The 20,790-nt window shown below is 54.1% G+C and overlaps 1 protein-coding gene across 6 annotated transcripts in view; it reads left to right on the top strand.

Moving 5' to 3' along the window:
* The window catches only part of PTPRE (protein tyrosine phosphatase receptor type E), a 164,919-nt gene extending 145,049 nt beyond the window's left edge, over positions 1-19,870 (top strand). For 5 of the 6 annotated variants that reach the window (XM_047762283.1, XM_047762284.1, XM_047762288.1 and 2 more), the window contains 11 exons: positions 907-1,026; positions 2,915-3,078; positions 6,987-7,122; positions 7,392-7,541; positions 7,853-7,946; positions 9,308-9,384; positions 10,704-10,838; positions 13,600-13,725; positions 14,958-15,124; positions 16,763-16,898; positions 19,541-19,870. In XM_047762283.1, coding sequence (XP_047618239.1) covers positions 907-1,026; positions 2,915-3,078; positions 6,987-7,122; positions 7,392-7,541; positions 7,853-7,946; positions 9,308-9,384; positions 10,704-10,838; positions 13,600-13,725; positions 14,958-15,124; positions 16,763-16,898; positions 19,541-19,615 — 1,380 coding nt within the window. In that variant the 3' untranslated portion in view covers positions 19,616-19,870. The remainder of the gene's footprint in view (positions 1-906; positions 1,027-2,914; positions 3,079-6,986; positions 7,123-7,391; positions 7,542-7,852; positions 7,947-9,307; positions 9,385-10,703; positions 10,839-13,599; positions 13,726-14,957; positions 15,125-16,762; positions 16,899-19,540) is intronic. The other variant, XM_047762285.1, reaches the window with a different exon arrangement.
* The last annotated feature ends 920 nt before the right edge of the window (positions 19,871-20,790 follow it).

Below are 20,790 nucleotides of genomic sequence, written 5' to 3' on the forward strand. Positions count from 1 at the left end.
CCGCAGGGTCCCCACGAGGCCAAGACTGGCCAAACCAGGACCTTCCGGGGTTGGGGCTCCTCAGGGTCTCCTGAGAGACACCCAGGGCCAAGCTCTGGGGGAAGCTGTCCCGTGGGTGTCACCACACAAGCGCTGGGCTCTCGTAAATGCCAGCTGCCCCCTGTTTTATGAGATTATGACTCCTAGGGACCTGCCCTGTTCGCTGTGCCTTGTGGCCAGTTTCCAGGGTAAGCCCTCCAGGGTGTGGCCAGCCTGCTGGCACCAGGGCCTCTCCTGGGGCGGTGGAGCAGGTGTGTCCCCCTAGGTGGGCCTCGTGCCTTCCCTTCCTCACTAGGAGGACGGTGTGGGTCAGGCACCCGAGGTCCCTCATCCCCACCCTCCCGAGGGGCCCATGTGTTGCTCCAGAGAGAGAAGCAGAGAAGGAAGGGCTCTCTGGGACCAGCCCAGCCCCGCAGATTCCTGCATCAGCCCCGCCCTGGTCAGAGAAAAACAAGGAGCCATCAGGTGCCCACGGGCTCACCATGCTTCCACGGGGGACAGGCACGATGCAAATCAAGTTGGACCTTAGTGCTGAGCTGGCCAAAACAACCTGCTGAGTCCAGTGGGCGGTGTTTGGGGAGCAGGTGGTCCCCCCCGGGCTTGGTGCAGCCCGGCCCCAGGTGAGGCCCTCCTGCTCGGGTCCCAGGTCTGCAAGGAGCGGCTCGGCCAGCATGTGGGGGTGTGAATGGGTGAGCAAACGAGACATCAGTTGGCCCCGTTTCCCATTTTGCAGGTGGAAATGCGCTCCCCACTCTGTGGAGGGTTTCACTCCAGCCTGGCGGGGCCTCGTGTCCAGGGCGCGGGGGAGGGCGACGAGGTGAGGAAAGGCACCCACGGGCCTGTTGTTTCTGTGAATTGTCCCCGTAGGAGAAGTGCTATCAGTACTGGCCGGACCAGGGCTGCTGGACATACGGAAACATCCGGGTGTGCGTGGAGGACTGCGTGGTTCTGGTGGATTATACCATCCGCAAGTTCTGCATCCAGACGGTGAGCGCTGTGCATCGTTGGCGTCCTGGGGAGACGGCGGCCTGCGCACAGGCCGAGAGTCCGGACACATCCACGTGGTATGATCCGGAAGGGCTCTGCCCCCCGTCCTGCAGTGGCTCCCGCAAGTGGGGCTGCGGCTGGAGCAGGTGCCCGGCGGGATGCGGGATCGTCTCGAGCAGGCAGGTGACCTGCAGGGGCACGTGAGCCCCAAGATGGTGCCGGGTGCTCCTGGCTCCCACCAGCCCTTGTGGATGGAGGAAGCTAGTCCGTGGAGTCATGGGGGCTGGGGTGCCCACCTGGTTGCCCAATATCTCACCCGCTGGCATGGCGAGCCCGGCTTTTTTTAAAAAACTGTTTCAAAATTACATCGGAAGCATCCTACTTTTCACACTTGTTTCCTGCTAGCCCTCCCTCCCGCGAAAGGATGTAAGGCACTCTTCAAAAGAAGATGCCAGTGTGCCAGACAGATGAACTAGGGATATAAAGGATATATATAAAAAAAAAAAAAAAACGAAACAAGCTATAGGGAAGGTAACTAACAGACCTACCGTAGAAGAGACGCGATCGGCTCCATGTCCGGGAATAACCTCTATGGGAAAAAAGAACATGCGTGTATGTGTAGAACCGATTCGCTTTGCCGTAAAACTAAAACTAATACAGTATCGTGAATCAATTATACCCTCTTGAAATTTGAAAAAAGAAACAATAGATCAGTGCCGATTGTGGCAAGAGAAGAAATAGGAAGGAACATGATGGGGCGTAGAGGAAAAAATTAAGAAAAAATGTATGAGTAAATAAGCAAGGAAGAGAAGGAGGGAAATAGAAAGGCAAGCAGGTGTCTGATTTCTAAGAGGGATTTTTCTTTCAAAGAATTTGCAAGCATTGTTTTGTGGTTTTTCCAGGGATGATTAGAAAGCAATTACATTTGTACAGGAAGACCGGTAGATTAATATCGGGTATGTTTACATTTTTATACAAGAACAGCAAGAGAAACTCACGGGTTTTTTTTAAATCAAGGTAGTCATTATCTTTGACCTGGGGTGGGTGATGTTGGAAGAGGGCGAAAATGGTCTCCTCTTTGCTGGTAGTCGTCTCTTTTCCCACCTGGGTGCTTGTTAAACAAGGACGGTCATTTTGTGCACTGTATTGGATATGTTTTGCACATCAATAAAAGGGTTTGTAAAAAAAAAAAATAGAAAAAAACGGAAAGTCGTATTATCAGGAATCCAAGGTAGAGAGATTGGTATAGTTAGATCACGAAATAGGAGTGAGGTTCCTAGAAGCCATAGCAAAAAAGGGAAGAGGGTAAGCTTTATCATTCTTACTACCCTAGCTTGCCTCCCTCTCAAACACACACACACACACACACACACACACACACACACACACCCCACACACACACACACTTCCAAACATGGTTTGGGGCAGAGAACCACACTCCTGGGTTCTGGGTAATAGAACCTGAGAGATGTTTTGATGGAGGGTTGTGTTGGGGGGTGGGGTTCTCCTGCTGGTAGGGTAACCACGTCTTTTTGCCCCCACTTAAGATACTTTTGAGAGTGAAAGCTTATACTGTTTGTTGGTAGTTGCAAAGGCATAAAGTTGAGGCACGCTGGACTGTGGCCACTTACCCTGCTGACCGGTGGGGTCCGTAGCCCTGGGGCTGTAGGGATGTGTCTGGCTGCCTGGCCTGGCTGGGGACAGGAGCCCTGGGCCCTGCCCTGCTGTTCCTGCAGCCATGGTGCCCAGAGCCAGCAGTGAGCATCAGGCTGTCTCACTCGGGGGCATCCTGCCTTCATTGACGGGCTGCCCCCCCACACACATGCCCACGGCTGAGCAAGCATCCTCAGAACGTCCCACCCACTCCCGTCTCCCCGTGTCTCTGCAGCAGCTCCCCGACGGCTGCAAAGCCCCCCGCCTGGTGTGCCAGCTGCACTTCACCAGCTGGCCTGACTTTGGAGTGCCTTTCACCCCCATCGGGATGCTCAAGTTCCTGAAAAAAGTGAGGACGCTGACCCCTGCGCACGCCGGGCCCACCGTGGTCCACTGCAGGTATGTGCGGGGCCAGGCCACGGGGCGGGCCCTCCGGGGAGGACTCGGCCCCTGGTGGGAAAATGCCCAGTGAGTGGCCGCTGGGGCGGGCAGGGGTCGGCGCCTCCCAGCTCCCTGTGCAGCTCACAGAATCCCGTGGCAAGAGCTGGAGGGATGGTCCATCCAGGTAGCAGAGCCCTTGCATCCCTGGCACCTGAGGGGAACCCCAGATGTATAACAGAGAAGAGCTAAGAGGTGCAGGCTGGTGGGGGGCGGGTTCTGGTCGGGCCACTTGCCCTCCCATTCACCGCCGCCTCCCTGGGACCCTCAGATCACCTCTGGGAACAGAGATGGAACAAGCTTATGCAGGGAACCCCAAATCTTGATGCAAGGGCACACGAGGCTGGGAGGAGCCGGGGGCCGTGCCCAGGCACAGCAAATGGGCTAGAAACAGAGCTGGCCCGGGGCAGGGTGTCCTGGGGACCTGGGTCTGTGGTCCAGGCTGCCCCTGGCTGGCTGCCCCTTGACCTCTCTCGGCCGTGGTTTCAGGGTCTGTAATGGGAAGGACAACCTCGGAGGGGCTGGGACTGTCACGGGGGGTGGGCTACGCCCGACACTAAGCCCTGCACCCCCGTGTGAGCCGCCGTCACCGCCGCTCTGATGACTCCCCAGGTTGTAGAAAAGCGGGTTCTAGATAGCTTTTTCCAGGACGTGTCACCCTCCGCCCTGCACACTGGGGCATCCTCTGGCCATCGTCACACTGAGCTCTCATTTGCCCTGGGGCTCCCCGAGCCCTAGAGGCAGGGCACAAATCCACACCCTCTGCGGCTCAAGACTGAATGCCCAGTTTGGCTTCTGGTGCCAAAAATCGTGTTCATGAAAAGGCCGTGGACTTCTGGTTGGCCAGCTGGCTTGTGCATGTTTGTTTGTTTTCTAATTTTTTTTATTATAGTTGATTTACAAGGTTCTGTCAATGTCTGCTGTACAGCAAAGCGACCCAGTTACGCGTTTATCTACATTCTTTTTCTTACAATATCTTCCATCATGTTCCATCACAAGTGATTGGATATAGTTCCCTGGGCTGAACAGCAGGCCCTCGTTGCTTATCCATTCTAAATGCAATAGCTTGCGTCCATTAACCCCAAACTCCCCGTCCATCCCACTCCTTCTCCCTCCCCCTTGGCAACCACAAGTCTGTTCTCGATGTCTGTGAGTCTCTTTCTACTTTGTAGAGAGGTCCCTTTGTGCCATATTTGAGATTTCACTTCAAAGTGATATCCTATGGTATTTGTCTTTCTCTTTCTGACTTACTTCACTTAGTATGAGAGTCTCTAGTTCCATCCATGTTGCTGCACATGGCATTATTTTATTCTTTTTTATGGCTGAGTAGTATTCCATTGTGTATATGTACCACATCTTCTTAATCCATTCATCTGTTGATGGGCATTTAGGTGGTCTCCATGTCTTGGCTATTGTGAATAGTGCTGTAGTGAACATGGGGGTACATGTATCTTTTTCAATGAAAGTTTTGTCTGGATAAATGCTTGAGAGTGGGATTGCTGGATCCTATGGTACTTCTGTATTTAGTTTTCTGAGGACCCTCCACACTGATCTCCCTAGTGGTTGTACCAATTTACATTCCCGCCAACAGTGCAGGAGGGTTCCCTTTTCTCCACACCCTCTCCAGCACTTGTTATCTGTACACTTATTAATGATGTGGCCATGCTGACCAGTGTGAGACATTTTGCTTTTTTAAAACAAAGTCACAGAGACAAGAATGTTCCCTGCCACACACCCCCACCCCCACCGTGCCCTCCTGACCAGTGCCTGGCCCCTCCTCTGCTTGCCTCCTTCTTGCTGCAGGTGCCCAGGGCACCGGGGTTTGCCCTTCATCTTGGGCTCCATCCTCGGCCCCCTCGGTGGCCACGAACCTCAGGCTTTGCCATCGATCACACAAGTTGCCTCTCTGTGGTCACATTTTATTTCACTGCTGCTACTGCAGCTCCAGGTTCTCCCTCCTCCTTGCAGTCTGCTTTGCCGGTGCGTTCTTATGTGTGGGGAAGGGAAGCCCTCCTCTCCCGGTCTGGGCTTCTCCACTGGAGCCGAGCTCCCCCCCCACCCCGCCCCCAGGGCAGGCGGGCAGATGGGTGGTCTGCTCACTGCCTGGCCCCAGGTCATGTGGTGACAGCGAGTCCCACCAGGAGTTCAGGCCAACCAGATCCCCCCAGGATCGGGGAAGAGAATCGAGCAGCTGGCAGCCCTTGGAGCTCCGGGGGGAGGGACTTCACCTCCCATCCTCCAAGTTCATCTTCACACGGGGTCTTCTGGGGCTCAAGAGCATGGACAGCTGAGAGCTGCTCCCACACTCACCCTCCCCATCTCCTTCTTAATCCCTTAAAAAGAACCAATGCGCCTGCCACGTGGTCCCTGGAGAAACAAGGAGGGGTCTTTGGTACAACTCTGAGCTGCACACCAGCATCCAGAGCCCAGCAGGAGAGGATTACCTGGACCAGGGCTTTGCCTGGTGGAACCAGCCTGGTCCCTTTCTCTGCTTCTTGGCAGGAGCCCCACCCCTGCCCCGCAGGCACCTGGGCTTCCTGGATTCTGGAAGCCTCCTCCTCCGTGTCCCCCACAACACCGATTCAGCCATTCCCTGGCCCCTTCCATGCACCTGTTGGGTGGGGCGTCTTCACCTGGCTCTGCACCTGATGACTTTCTCTTACTTTGTAAAGAATTGAGGCTCCTGCAGAGGCCCTCATGTCCCCTCCCCACTCAAGGAGCGGGGAGTCCCCCCGATGGGAGGGGCTCCACTGCCTGATTTAGCAACATTTGGGAGACTAGATGGAAAGAGCAGTTCCACCCCCCCCCAAAAAAAGGAACGTGTGCGCCTTCATTAAGTTGTGAGCCTTTTGTTTAAAAGATCACTTTCCTTCTTTAAAAGAGGTTAAGGCTGCAGGGCGGAAGGAGGCAGCCCAGCTCACCAAGCGACAGATGCCCTGGGCTGCTGCGTGCAGTTCTGGTGTGCGCTGCACACGTGCATCTAGGCCCTCAGGGGTTTATTCGTCCAGCGGTTGTTGGCTGGTGTGCTCGCTGAGTCCTGGGCGTGGGGGAGACACCTGCACCGCTGGTGGGGAATCTCGATGAAGCAGGTTGTGGGGTACGGGAGGAAGACCCCTGGCAGGGGAAGAAAGCCAAGCCTGGGAATGGAATTGAGCAGCTTCCTGAGACCTCTCAGCGGAGCCCCTAAGGACCAGCTGGCTCCAGCCAGCCCAGGGTGAGGGCTGGGATCCCAGACGGAGCCAGCTGGGGTCCCCCATTCCTTGGGATTCAGCAGACCTGGCTTGGGGTCCTTCTTTCTCATGAAGAACCTGGAAAAGCCATATCAAGCGTGACATAAAAAAAAAAAAAAAAGCAATGGCAGAGATCCCCCTGCGGCATAACGTGATTGGCAGCATCTCTGCTGCACCAGGATGCAGGTTGGAGCCCCGGCCCGGCACAGTGGGTTAAAGGATCCAGTGTTGCTGCAGCTGTGGCAGAGGTTGCAGCGGCGGCTCAGATCTGATCCCTGGCCTGGGAACTCCATATGCCTCAGGGTGGCCAAAAAAGGAAAAAGAAAAAAATCCGGTTGCACCAGGGATAACGAGAAGACAACATTTGGCAATAGAGGAAAAATGACCAGTACGGCTTCCAGTTCTCGTCCACAAGCCTTTTAAGTCTTCAAAGGAACGATTGGCGGTCTTTTCACTACGGTTGTGGTGCCCTCTGGTGGCCTCACAGGGACTTGCTCTTATTAACCCGGAGACTTGTATTCAGTGGGGAGGCTACGTCCCCCTTCCCGGGCAGCCTGTCCCCCTGTCCCGTCTGCAGGCTGTTCCCGGCCACTTCGGGGGAGAGGGATGCAGCACGTGGCATCTTCCTTTCTCCCCAAGTGCGGGCGTGGGCCGGACCGGCACCTTCATCGTCATCGATGCCATGATGGACATGCTGCACGCCGAGCAGAAGGTGGACGTCTTCGAGTTCGTGTCCAGGATCCGCAATCAGCGCCCTCAGATGGTTCAGACGGACGTGAGTAGCGCCCTCCTCCAGCCCAGCCCCTCGTCCCTGCGGGGGTTTTGCCAAGCAAACCCAGACGCCCCAGGATGCGTGCGTTCTCCCCCGGGAGGGGCCTGGCCAGGAGAGTGTCCTCAGGAACCACCCGCCCCCCGGCCACGTGGCCCTTAGTGAAGGCCAGGCATGGCCCTTATAATGGCCATTGGTCTGACATTTGTCCCCAAGCCCCCTTCCCTCTGCACAAAGAGAAGGGCCCGCGCCGAGCTCCCTGGCTGTCCCCGCAGATGCAGTACACGTTCATCTACCAGGCCTTACTGGAGTACTACCTCTACGGGGACACCGAGCTGGACGTGTCCTCCCTGGAGAAGCACCTGCAGACGCTGCACGGCGCCGCCACCCACTTCGACAAGGTCGGGCTGGAGGAGGAGTTCCGGGTGAGTGCCGGCCGGCTCCCAAGGAAGACAGGTGCCACTCACACGCGGGCACTTTCAATCGCTTCCCCTCTGGATGGACCCCAGAAGGAGCAGGGGGCCGACCTGCCCATGACTTTTCCAGGGAGGAAGAGAGGGGGCTCTCAGAGCTTAGCGGCCACCCGTGGAGGAGGGCGTGTCGTGCCTTCTTTTATTTCCCCGAGAGAGGTATCTGGAGACAGAGACAGGTGTTTCCTGGGAGCAGGCGCCCTTGAGAGCAGTGCTGTAGAACTGCCATTGCTTTCCTTGCATGACGGTGTCCTTCCTGGCTGCAGAAACTGACAAACGTCCGGATCATGAAAGAGAACATGAGGACAGGCAACCTGCCGGCCAACATGAAGAAGGCCAGGGTCATCCAGATCATCCCGTGTAAGTCAGCCCAGCCGGGGCCCGAGTGAACCCCCGAGGCAGTGCCCTGCGGCTCCGTCACTGAGAAGTCATTGAGCACCTACCTCTGTGGACCAGGGGGCAGGGGCAGGGCGCCCTGGCAAGTGTGGGGAGGAGAACGCCCCCCCCCCCGTGGAGGCATGAGTGACCCAGACGGTCCTGTGGGTGTCAGACGGCCAGCCTGTGACCTGGGCTTGGAGGCAGGAGAGGGAGGACTTCCTGGAAGAGGAGAGATTAGCCTCAGGCCTGACTCAGTGCCTCCTGATTGTCCATGTCATTTGATCCTCCTACAAGCCTGGGCGGAGGAGGAATCCCCCCCCCGCCCCCCATACACCGAGTGGGGTCCAGGCCGAGGCTGTGCAGCAGGAGCTGGAAGGAGCTCAGCCGGTACCTTCGAGGGAGCGGCCTTGGGACCAGCAGGCTGTGGGCAGAGGAGGCAGCAGGGCGCCGGGGGTCCTGAGGGAGGGAAGGCCTGCGGGGCTGGCAGGAGCTGAGGCATCAGAAGACCCAGGGGGAGGGGGAGGGCGCCTGCCTTGAGGGGGAGGGGACCTTCCTTCCAAACCTCCCTTCCATGTACCCCACACAGATGACCTGCCCCCCACCCTGGCGTGCAGGCTGAGCAAGCTCTCTTCAGCCTCAGACCCTGGGGTCTTTGTGGCGGTGATGTCCCCGGCCGGCTGCTCTGGGTGTCCTGCCTGGACAAACCCCTTTTATTCCTTCAACGCAGTCCCTTTAATGCTTCCATTTCAGTATGAATTACCTCCATTTATGACAAATGAAAACACATGGATTATTTTAGAGCTTTTCCTGACAAAACGCAACCTCCCCGGGCCCCTTTAATTAGCCTGTTTTGTTTGTTTGTTTGGCTGTGCCCACAGCATGCACAAGTTCCTGGGCCAGGGATCAGACGGGCACTACAGCAGTGACAAAGCCAGATCCTTTCAACACTATGCCACCAGGGAGCTCCTTCTCAGGGAACCCCTAATCCACCTGTTTCAGAAAGTAAACCTTCCAGAGTTCCCATTGTGGCTCAGCAGGTTAAGGGTCCAGCATTGTCTCTGCGAGGACGCAGGTTCGAGCCCTGCCCTCACTCAGTGGGTTAAGGATCCCTTGTTGCCCCAAAAGCCACGGTGTAGATGGCAGATGCAGCTTCCGTTCAACCCTAGACTGGGAACTTCCATATGCCACAGGTGCAGCCATAAAAAGAAAAAAAAAAGTAAACTTTCCGAGGCGTTGGCTTTCTTTAGGGATTTTATGAATAAGCTTTCTATCTCGGAAGTTCACAGCGGCGTGTTCGAGTTTCCAGGATGGGGTTTGTACTGACCCAAATCACTGCTTTGCAGATGATTTCAACCGCGTGATCCTTTCCATGAAAAGGGGCCAGGAGTACACGGATTACATCAATGCCTCCTTTATAGACGTGAGTACGATGGCCCCGCCACGCCTGTGTGCCTGGCGAGGACACGCAGGCTCCTCCTCTGTGAGCACGCAGACTGTGGACTAACTCGCTCTCCCAATCAGAGGGGAGCGGCCCGCCCCCAGCGATCCAAACCCTTTCATTAGTAGAATCACTTGCTTTAAAGAATGAATGAGGAACTGTGGGGACAGGGGATGTAGGTAGAAGGTTAAGTAACTCACTCTTTTCTCATTTTGCTTTTTCGTTTGTTTCTGCTTTTTAGGGCCACACCCGCGGCACATGGAAGTTCCCAGGCTAGGGGTCGCAACAGAGCTTCAACTGCTGGCCTACACCACAGCCACCGAAACATGGGATCCAAGCACATCTTCGACCTGCACTGCATTTTGTGGCAACGCTGGATCCTTAACTCAAGGAGTGGGACCAGGGATTGAACTCGAGTCCTCATGGATGCTAGTCGGGTTTGTTACCCCTGAGCCACGACGGGAGCTCCCTCTTTTGCTTTTAATACATCATGACCCTGCTTGCCCAGGCCTCTCTCTCGGGTGAGCTCTGCGTGGACCGCACGACTGTGTCACGGCCCAGGCGCAGGCTGCCTCGTGCACAGCAGAGTTAGTTGAAGACCGGGCGGGAGAGAGCGCGGTGCCCTCGTCCGAGTGAGAATGTTCATTGGCCGCTGCGACCGCTGGACCAGGGGTCACGTGGGCCTGGGATCTGAACCCACGTCCTCTGACTCCACACCCAGCTCTCTGTCCTCCTGCGGGGCTAACTCGGTGGTGATGCGTAGAGACGTGTTAGACTCAAGCTGGCCCAGGGAGTTCCCGTCGTGGCGCAGTGGTTAGTGAATCCCACTAGGAACCATGAGGTTGCAGGTTCGATCCCTGGCCTTGCTCAGTGGGTTAAGAATCCGGCGTTGCCATGGGCTGTGGTGTGGGTCGCAGACGCAGCTCGGATCCCGCGTTGCGGTAGCTCTGTTCTGGGCTGGTGGCTACAGCTCCGATTAGACCCCTAGCCTGGGAAATCTACATATGCCACTGGTGCGGCCCTAGAAAAGACAAAAAAAAAAAAAAAAAAGCTGGCCCAAGCAGGTGTCCCTAACGCGCATTCAGGGGAGACTTGGGGGCGGAGGGGGGCCTGTCGAGCCTGAGCATCTTGACCTGGTTTCGGAGCGTGTGCTTGTGCGCATGCGCCAGCTGGGGCTCGGCTCAGGCCCTGGACGCCTGGAGGAAACCCGCCCTCATCCAGCTGCGGGCGGTCCCCACGCCTCCCTCGGGGGACGACGCGGGATCGAAGGCCGTGGGCTCTAACCTCTGCTTCCCCCGAAGGGCTACCGGCAGAAGGACTACTTCATCGCCACCCAGGGGCCGCTGGCGCACACGGTGGAGGACTTCTGGAGGATGATCTGGGAGTGGAAGTGCCACGCCATCGTCATGCTGACCGAGGTCCAGGAGAGAGAGCAGGTCAGGGGCGCCCCGAGCCCGCCCCCGGGGCGCGCGCACCCCGGGCCCGCCCTCCCCGCATGCCCCGCCTGCTCCTGGCCAGGGTCTCGCCTGCTGTCAGCTTGGGGCCAGGTCGCATCTGCTGAGGAGGGAGCAAGGTCGGGGATGAGAGTTTCTTCCCCCGCCCCCGCCGCCACCGTAACTGCCTCTGGCTTTTGTTCTCAGCCTACATTTTTACCCAACCTGCGGTTCTGTGTTTGCCACAAATACAAATTTGATCACAGCCCGTTGGAGAGGAAGGCCTATGCATTCACTTTTTTTTCGGGACAAAAAGACATCGGCATTGATAGGGCTGCCTAATTCCTAGAGTCCTGGTAGAGGGGGATGCGTTAAATGTTTCCTTTTTCCCAGGCCTTCTTGTTTTTATTTCATAACGTCCTAACACCCGTGAACCCACTGTCCAGCTGCAAAACCAAACCTTTGCCAATAATGCACATTGATCTCTCCCAAGAGGTAACTGCCACCCTGAATTTGTGTTTCGATTGCTTTGCTTTTCTAACGTCTTACGTACATGCAATCCATCTTTCTAAAGGGTGCAACTCAGTGGTTTTAGTACAGTCACAGAGTCTCACTAACGCCAGGTCATTTTCACCGCCCCCGCAAGGAAACCCCATACCCATGAGCAGTTACTACCCCCTTCCCCCAAGACCCTGAAACCCCCAGTCTACTTTCTGACGATATGGATTTGGCTCTTTGGGCATTCCATACAAATGGCACCCTTGAACATGTCTTTGGGATCGAGTGCTTTCACGTAGCCCACTGTGCTCGAGGTTTATCCGAGACTCCGTTCCTCACACTTTTACGTTGTGTATTGTATGGACAGACCACATTTTGCTTATCTGTTCAGTAGCTGGTGGGCATGTGGATTGCTTCCGGTCTTGGGCTGTCATGAATAATGCTTTTAACATCCGTGGACAGGAGTTCCCGTCCTTGTGCAGCAGAAACGAATCTGACTAGTATCCACAAGGATGCGGGTTCGATCTGTGGCCTCGCTCTGTGGGTTAAGGATCTGGCGTTGTTGTGAGCTGTGGTGTGGGTCACAGACACAGCTTTGGATCCCATGTGGCTGTGGCTGTGGTGTAGGCCAGCAGCTGCAGCTCCGATTCGACCCCTAGCCTGGGAACTTCCATGTGCCACGGGTGCGGCCCTAAAAAGCAAAACAAACAAACCAAAAAACCACTCATGGACATGTTCTTACATGGACGTATATTTTCATTTCTCTTAGGCAGGTACCTAGGGATGCGTGTGCTGGGCCAGCTCACAACTTCGTTGCACATTGTGCCACTTAACATCTGGAGGAGCTGCCAGGCTGCTTTCCAAAGCAGCTGCCCTGTTTACATTCCTACGAGCAGTGTGCAGGAGTTCCAGTTTCTCCCCGCCCTCATCAACACTCATCATTATCTTTTTGGTTGAAGCCACCCCAGTGGGTGTGTTCTCGACTTGGTCTCTTAGTAGCACATGTATGTATTCCTGGAGAAATTACTGTTCGGTTTTGCCTGTTTTGGGACTTTCTATAAAAAGGTATCATTCCAGGACCTGCTCGTTCCACTCAAAGTTATGCATTCGATATTTTCTTTTGTCGACACGCTAATTGTGGCTCATTCATCATTTCCATGTGCTCCGTGCCTCAAGCTGTCCATCCTGTCCCATTTATCTGTCCTTTCTCCTGACATGGCATTTGGGGTGATTCCATTCTGTTGTTTCACAGTGTTAGGGGTGCTTTCTCTTATGTGTCTGCACGAGGAAGTAGGTTCCAAAGAGACAAAGCGCACAGGGGAACGTGTGTGAAAGTTTGAATGTGCAAGGCAGTTCCAGGTGGCTTCCCAAAGCATTTGTGGTTCCCAAGTGGACGTTGGATCAGTATCATTCAGCAACATCCCCTGGGTTGTCTGGCAGCCTCATTTTTGTTCATTCAATAGGTATTGACACCTCTTTGTGGCTTTGACTTGCAGCTCTCTCATCCCTATGAGATCAGGTAGCACCTCGTGTATTTATAGATGGGGCGTGTCTCTTCCCGTGCAAAGGTACCTGTTCATGCTTTTCTCTCATTTTTCTAGCGGCTCGTCTGCCCGTTTCTTATCGAGGCAGAGGACTTCTTGACAGATGCTTGGTGCTGATCTCCTGTTGGTTGTATGTATTGCAGACGTCTCACCCCAGCTGATGGCTTATCTTTTCACTCTCTTAATGTTGACATGGAGTTAATTTTACTATCATCTGATATTGCAGTCTTCTGTGTCCTGGTCCGCTTGTTCTTTGGGGTTCTTGTTTGGTGAATCTGTACCCCAAAATGAAAAGATTTTTTTTCACAGTTTTTTGACTTTGTCTGACTCTGTCTCCTTGTTTATAATAAGGTTCAAGGCTACCCTATATGGTAGCACAGGTTCTATGCTGCCCAACTCCAGGAGGGGCCGGGGCATTGATATCAGCCTGGATGTGAGTTAGGCATCCATAGAGAAAACTGACCTTCCAGCTCCACTTACTGACTGGCCTCTTCTTTTTGTCGTGTCACCTCTGTGCTGTATCAAGTTCCAAACACATGTGTGTCTGTTTCTAGACTCTCTACTCTGCTCCCCTGATCAACAGGCACTAACAGCATTCAAATTCGTATTCGTCTGTTACTTTCTTGGGCAGACGAAATGGTTTGAGAGCAGTGCTGCGTCAGGGCACCCAAACGACTAGCACCAAATTATTAGGCGACTTAAATTTTTGTTTTATCCCCAAGGATAAGTGCTACCAGTATTGGCCGACAGAGGGCTCAGTGACCCACGGGGACATCACGATAGAACTCAAGAGCGATACCCTTTCTGAAGCCATCAGTGTTCGAGACTTCCTGGTCACATTCAATCAGGTACTGTCGCCTGAGACCCATTCCCTCTCTTGGTCACAGAGACACTGCAGCTGTCACTCGGGTGGGCTCGTCACTACTCCCCTTCGTCCTGCTCCTTTGGGCTTCTCCGGAGCCCCAGCTTAGTGTCAATAGTCAGTGTGGACGGTAGGGAGCTGTGATATCAGGGGGTCGATCGCCTATAAAATTTGACCCCCACGGTCACCTGGTTCCTCGATGGACCTCGAGAGCCAAGAGGCATCTCACGCACCCCACCCTCCCCAGGAGAAGTGACAGTGGCCGGGAGCAGGAGGAACGAAAGTCGAGGGTAAAGGCACAGAGCCTCTCTGGAGCGCCCTGTCCCGAACCTTCTCAGCTCCCGGCCGTCCTCTTCCCCACTGGGTCTCCAGCGCTGCTCCCCAGGAAGACCAGGAACAGTGTGGACCATGGGGGTTGGCGGGGGGGCGGGGGGATGACCCAACTGTGGGATTTGATTCTAACCTCAAGACTGTCAGCGCAGGGAGTTCCCGTCGTGGCTCAGTGGAAACGAACCCGACTGGTATCCATGAGGATGCAGGTTCGATCCTTGGCCTCTCTCAGTAGGTTAAGGATCCAGCATTGTCGTGAGCTGTGGTGTAGGTCACAGACACAGCTCGGATTGGCATTGCTGTGGCTGTGGCGTAGGCCAGCAGCTGCATCTCCGATTCGACCCCTAGCCTGGGAGCTTCCGTGTGCCCCAGGTTCAGCCATCAGTGCAGCCTTTCTCCAAAGACTTCTTTTCCTCCCACGGGTCGCAGAACGACCCGGGCCCACTAGACTCAGAAGCTGCTCCTCTCTAGCTTTGAAGGGACCGTTAGGGTCCTGGCTTCTTTAAAAAGGATGAGTCCTCTTATCTCAGAGATCCCGTTGTGGCTCAGTGGGTTAAGAACCCAACTAGTATCTGTGAAGACCCAGGTTCGATCCCTGTGGGTTAAGGATCTGGTGTTGCCATGAGCTGTGGTGTAGGTCGCAGATGCAGCTCCAATTCGACCCCCAGCCTGGGAACTTCCATGTGCTGCAGGTGCAGCCCTAAAAAGCAAAATAATTAAATACTAAATTAAAAAAAAAAGACAAAGAGGGGGTGATTCCTGTGATCTCAAGCAAGGTGGCCAAGGGCCCCATGAGGGAAGGCAGGGGCGCCTGTGACCTGTTCCCAGGTGGGCGGGGCCTGCGACGGGGCAGCTCTGAGATGCTCTCCCCCCACGCCACCCCCGCAGCCCCTGGCCCGCCAGGAGGAGCAGACGCGGCTGGTGCGACAGTTCCACTTCCACGGCTGGCCGGAGATCGGGATTCCCGCCGAGGGCAAAGGCATGATCGACCTCATTGCGGCCGTGCAGAAGCAGCAGCAGCAGACAGGCAACCACCCCATCACCGTGCACTGCAGGTGAGGGCCTGCGGCGGCCCGGGCACCCCTTCTCCTCCTGCCCCGTGGGGCTGACGCAGACCCCACACCCAGTTGACTGCTCCCAGCCAAGTCGTTTCCCTGGACCGGACTGTTCACCTGCTCTCACGCACGTAACTCACGTGCATAGATGTCATCGGCTCGTAGGTGCAGAGGCCCCTGTGGGAGAAGGAGCCAGGAAATGACTCAAGCACACTTTTCTTTGTGCTTTAGTCATTTAAAAAAAAAAAAAAATCGCCAAGCACAGCTCTGACAAACCCCGAACCTGAGTGGTCTTCGTTTTGAAAGACCGTCTGGGTCTGGCTGATGTGCCCGGCCAGCTCAGCACGGGGCTTTTCTCGAGCTTTCAAGGATGTCCAGGCCGGGCCCTCAGCCCCACTGCATCCTGAAGCCTCTCGATCCGGCTGCTCAGTCAGGCCTGAGGGCAGAGGGACATACCCTGGGGGACACTAGGACACACCAGGGCACCCCCAGCAAGGACTTTGATAAACAGCATGAGGAGGGCAGCGGGTGAATCTGGCCGAATTCAGGGCCTCACCAGCCTTCTGCGCCAGGACCCCTTGCTGGCAGGCACCTGGACCACCTTGCAAAGCTCTTCCTGGCAGGAGTTTGGGGTGTTGAATCTTCGGGGTGCTGATTTGCTTCTAAAGCTGCACTTCTGTCCCTTTGTCCACTCATGAGGCTCCCATTTTTCATGACTGCCATTGGCCACCTCCCCTCCCCTGCCCGCCCCCCCCCTTGGCAACGTCACTCCAGGGTTTGAGCCTCTTTCCTGGTCTGGGACCCGCCTGGCACACTTCCGGCCTGGCCAGCAGGAGGAGTACAACGCCTCAGTTTTCTGTCCCTGGCGCCTTTGTAAATGTCATCTAGAACAAACTGGAAAAAGAATTCCTTCTTGTTTCACCTGGGCAAACACAGACTGAGTTTAGCACGTGCTGAGCACCAGAGGTGCAAAGGCGAATGAGCCACCAGGGCATCCCACCTGCGGAAAGGCAGATACAGGAACAGCAGCCATGGATTCAGCCCATGTGCACCCCCGGAGGGCTTCCTGGAAGAAGCCAGCCAGGCCCGCCTCTGTAGGGTCCAATTACCAACGAAGCAGGGAAATGGTTCCACCAGGGTAAAAACCTGTACCTGGGCCTGATCCCACACACGAGGTATCTGTCGTAAGTGGGAGTGTGCTCTAGGAAGTTTATGTTTGCTGACTCTTGATCCAAAGCTAAGCTACATATAAGTGATCATTAAAAATCCAAGCTCCGGAGTTCCCATCATGGTTCAGCGGAAACAAATCTGACTAGCATCCAAGAGGATGCAGGTTCGATCCTTGGCCTCGCGCAGTGGGTTAAGGATCCGGCGTTGCCGTGAGCTTTGGTGTAGGCTCAGTCCAGTGTTGCTGTGGCTGTGACTGTGGTGTAGGCTGGCAGCTGCAGCTCTGATTCGATCCCTAGCCTGGGAACCTCCATATGCCGCAGGTGCGGCCCTGAAAAACAAAACAAAAAAAGACACGCAAGCTCGATCAGTGACAGTTGCGTCAGTACTACCGTGCAGGGCACGGCGCAGGCGGTGGGGTCCCCCGGGGACGGGCGAGCCTGGGTATCATTCCGCGTGTTCTCCCCGCAGTGCCGGAGCCGGGCGAACCGGGACTTTCATAGCGCTCAGCAACATCCTGGAACGGGTCAAAGCTGAGGGCCTTTTAGATGTATTCCAAGCTGTGAAGAGTTTACGACTTCAAAGGCCACACATGGTGCAAACCCTGGTAAGAAACCGCTTCCAGAGGAGTCGAGAATTATCTGAGGCCGAATTTGCTGTATGTTTTCTGGAGGGCGCTTAAGTATGTGGCAGGGGGGAGGAGGGGAGGTCAGGTTTCCCAGAAAAAGAGCTAAAACTTGCGGCCAGGGCACAGTTTAGCTGTAGAGACTCCCTTTCTTCCTGGCCTCTGGCTGGCAGGTCATGTGAGGGCGGGCACAGCCACAAGCTGGACGACAGGATCCTTTAGACGAGGCACAGACGATGCCAACTGCTGTGTCGAAGTGAACCGTCTACCAGGTCCCCGTGTCCATTTAAAAACGTACCGGGTGCAGAGTTCCCGCTGTGGCTCAGTGGGTTAATGAACCCCACGCCGTGTCTGTGAGGGTGCGGGTTCTGATTCCTGGCCTCGCTCAGTGGGTTAAGGATCTGGCATTGCCCCAGGCTGTGGTGTAGGTCACAGACATGGCTGGGATCCTGTGTTGCTGTGGCTGTGGTGTCGGCCAGCAGCTGCAGCTCTGATTCGACCCCTAGCCTGGGAACCTCCATCTGCCTCGGGTGCGGCCCTAAAAAGCAAAAGCAGAAACAAGTGTACCTGCGTGAAAAGGCACACTCATGTTTATAGTCCTGATCCGTCTAAACCTCCATCCCCAGTTCCTTTGGGCTCTTTTCCTTGGCGGGGGTGGGGGGTCTCCCTTGATCTCCAGACCCTGCCTGGGGGGCTTAGAGAATCGGAAGCTCAGTTGCCCCCCCCACATGTTCGCTTTCGTCCGGTGATGAAAACACACACTTTCTGGTTTCAGCAAAGATGCCTCCTCCCCAAATGTGGGGGTGGTCCTGCAATAGCAAGTTCAGTGTCAAAGGCTCCTCCTTTAGGACCCCCCCCCCGCCCCCGCCCCGGCATCCTGACTCAGATACTTCCCTCCTCCTTCGAGAGCTGGGTGATCAGTGGGAAACTCAGGAGCTGGAAGGGAGACGTAGGGTCCCCACACTTTCCCTGCAGTCTCAGAACAAGAGTTTTCTGTGCTGGCTTTTCTGTCCCTGGAAAGCCAGCTCTTTCCCAAGCTGGCTGGATGGAGGTTCCAGAAGGGTCAGACGGGCTAATATTTGGCCTCTTGCAGCTCCCAAACCTGTCGAGGGGAATTTAGAGAAGAGGCTGAACTCGAGGTGCTGGGAAGGAAGAAGGGAGGGCTGGGAGCCGGCCTGCCCCTGCTCCCCCGCTCCCAGGTCCACCGGGCAGCAAGTGACCGACCGGGTCTGCGAGGACCCGGGCCCTTTTAGGTTCGCTGCCCTCTGTCAACCTCCAGCCTTCGGGGTCCATGCCCTGCCTGCTGACCGCTGTGCACATGGTTTTCTGAGACGTGCAGCAGGCTCCCTGAGAAAGCCCCCGGCTTGCCTCTTCCTCCGTCTCTTTCATTTCTTCCTCTGGGTGCCTGTCATTGGTGATGCCCTGCACCCCAGCTCCCAGCCCCCCGTGGGCCCACCACCCGTCTAGTGTCACCTCCTCAAGGGCTGCTGGGGAGCCAAGAGTCAGAAGATGTCCAAGTATTCTGATACGTCAAGAGCCTTATACAGATTCCAGGCATTATTATTCCTTTGTTGTTGTTGTTGTTGTTTATTTGTTTGTTTGCTCTTTAGGGCCACATGTGTGGCATATGGAAGTTCCCAGGGTAGGGGTCGAATCGGAACTACAGCTGCCGGCCTACACCACAGCCACAGCCACACAGGATCCAAGCAGCGTCTGTGACCTACGCCACAGCTCACCTCGACCCCAGATCTTTAACCCACTGATCCAGGTCAGGGATTGAATCCTTGTCTTCATGGATGCAAATCAGGTTCATTACCGCTGAGCCACACTGGGAACTCCCAAGGCATTATTCTTTTGAACTCTACTAAAATTTATATAAATCAGTGCCTTTCTACAGGGTAAACTTAGGCTTAAAAATAATCGATGTTTCTATCTTGTTTAACTCATTGCTTGTCGTTACATTACAAAATTTAATGTTAAGTATGGTCCTTGTTTCTGTTAGAAAGTAATTTTTTTAGTTTAAATATGAAACTAAACATCTTTCATTCAGACTGTCCGGAATACACCAAGTTGAAGCTAAACATTCACATTTTCTATGTAGAAAACCAGCTTTATTTGGACATAGTCATGTGCCTAACAACTAAATTAAGTAATAGAAGCTGATGTGTGCAAGTTCCCGTTGTGGTGCAGTGATTAACGAATCCGACTAGGAACCATGAGGTTGTGGGTTCCATCCCTGGCCTTGCTCAGTGGGTGAAGGATCTGGCGTTGCCGTGAGCTGTGGTGTAGGTCGCAGATGCGGCTCGGATCCCGCATTGCTATGGCTGTGGTTAAGCCGGTAGCTGCAGCTCCAATTGGACTCCTGGCCTGGGAACCTCCATAGGCCGCAGGAAGAGGCCCTAGAAGAGGCAAAAAGATGAGAAAAAAAAAGAGTGGGGTTGGCTGTCTCCTCCCCCGCGCATTAAAAAAACAACAACAACAAAAAAACTGATGTGCTTTGGGTATATATAGTATTTTAATAACTGTCAGAATTTTTTATGTCTTCTCTTTAAAGTGTCTCCTAATGAAATTAACCAAATATATTTTAAAATTTTATTTACTGCGTTTTTGGTTTTCTTTTTCAGGAACAGTATGAATTCTGCTACAAAGTGGTACAGGATTTTATTGATATATTTTCTGATTATGCTAATTTCAAATGAAAAGTCCTGCCTTAAGATATTTTTTAATTTAATGGTCAGTATATTTTGTAAAAATCATGTTAATTTATTTCATAGTTGACATTAATGTCCTTCTTAATTTCTTTGTATATATTTTGTTATACCTTAAAGGCCCCCTGCTATACAGTTATTCAATCTTGAAGATCCCCTTTTGAAGACTGGAATAATGTATTAAGGTCAAATAATCCCCCACAAATATATATATTAGTGCTAATCCCATTAAGCATTTTAATTTTTCATTAGATTCCTATCATTTCATTTCACACATTCAGCACCTCTTAAGTGTTAAAAATCTTAATATGCCAAGTGTGCTTATTTATGCAAGATACTAACCACGACTTCATTAGAAAACAGTCAGAAACTCAGAAATCGGTGGGAAATTCACTTTCCTGACACTGATTTTACAGCCCTGAGCAGCAGCAGTTTTTCGAAGGCAAACTGGGAAGACGCGGTGTAAAAAGGGAATTTTGTAGTCTTGGTCTCAACTCGCATTTATCTTTACATTTTAAAGATCTAAGAAGACTTACAGCCTGAGTCCAGGTCTTACACACCCTGGCGTAGTCAGTGGAGAGCCATTCATGCTTAAAAAGGCATTTATTCAAGGCTGCGTCCTGCCCTCTGGGCTAGACAAGAAGAGCTGCAAAGGCCCGTGGTTCGGTTCACCCGTGGCCTTGGGTCCCGCCACAGCAGCTCTCAGAGCTTCACTCCCACGGCCCGGCTTGCTGCCCATCTGTCGGGGTGTTTGGCTCAGATGACACTCTGAGAGTCCCCTCTCGGTCCCCTCCCCTTCCGCCCCAGCTGCCGTGCTGGTCATGAGCTCTGCCTCGGGACACAGCCGAAAAAACCACTTCCCACTCTGCAAGGTCACAGAGAGCCCAGGCTCTGACGTGCAGGGCGCAGGGCGCTCCCGCCTGGTAGAAACTGTCAAAGCCACCACGAGCCATTCTGCCTGAAACTTTCAGAGAAGCATTTTGGTCTTTAAAAAGCTCTTGTCAAAGTTGAGACTGTTTGTAAGAAAAGAAATCTTAAAATCTAGATTTATACAGTTTTTTTTTAAGCCCCCTTCCTCAATATTTAATAAAAGAAAAAGTAAGAGAACTCCTTAACCTAAAGGCTAACTTATTTTTGAATGGTTACTACTGAGACCTCTGACACTG

Source organism: Phacochoerus africanus, chromosome 15 (assembly GCF_016906955.1).
Source record: "Phacochoerus africanus isolate WHEZ1 chromosome 15, ROS_Pafr_v1, whole genome shotgun sequence".
Lineage (NCBI taxonomy): Eukaryota > Metazoa > Chordata > Mammalia > Artiodactyla > Suidae > Phacochoerus > Phacochoerus africanus.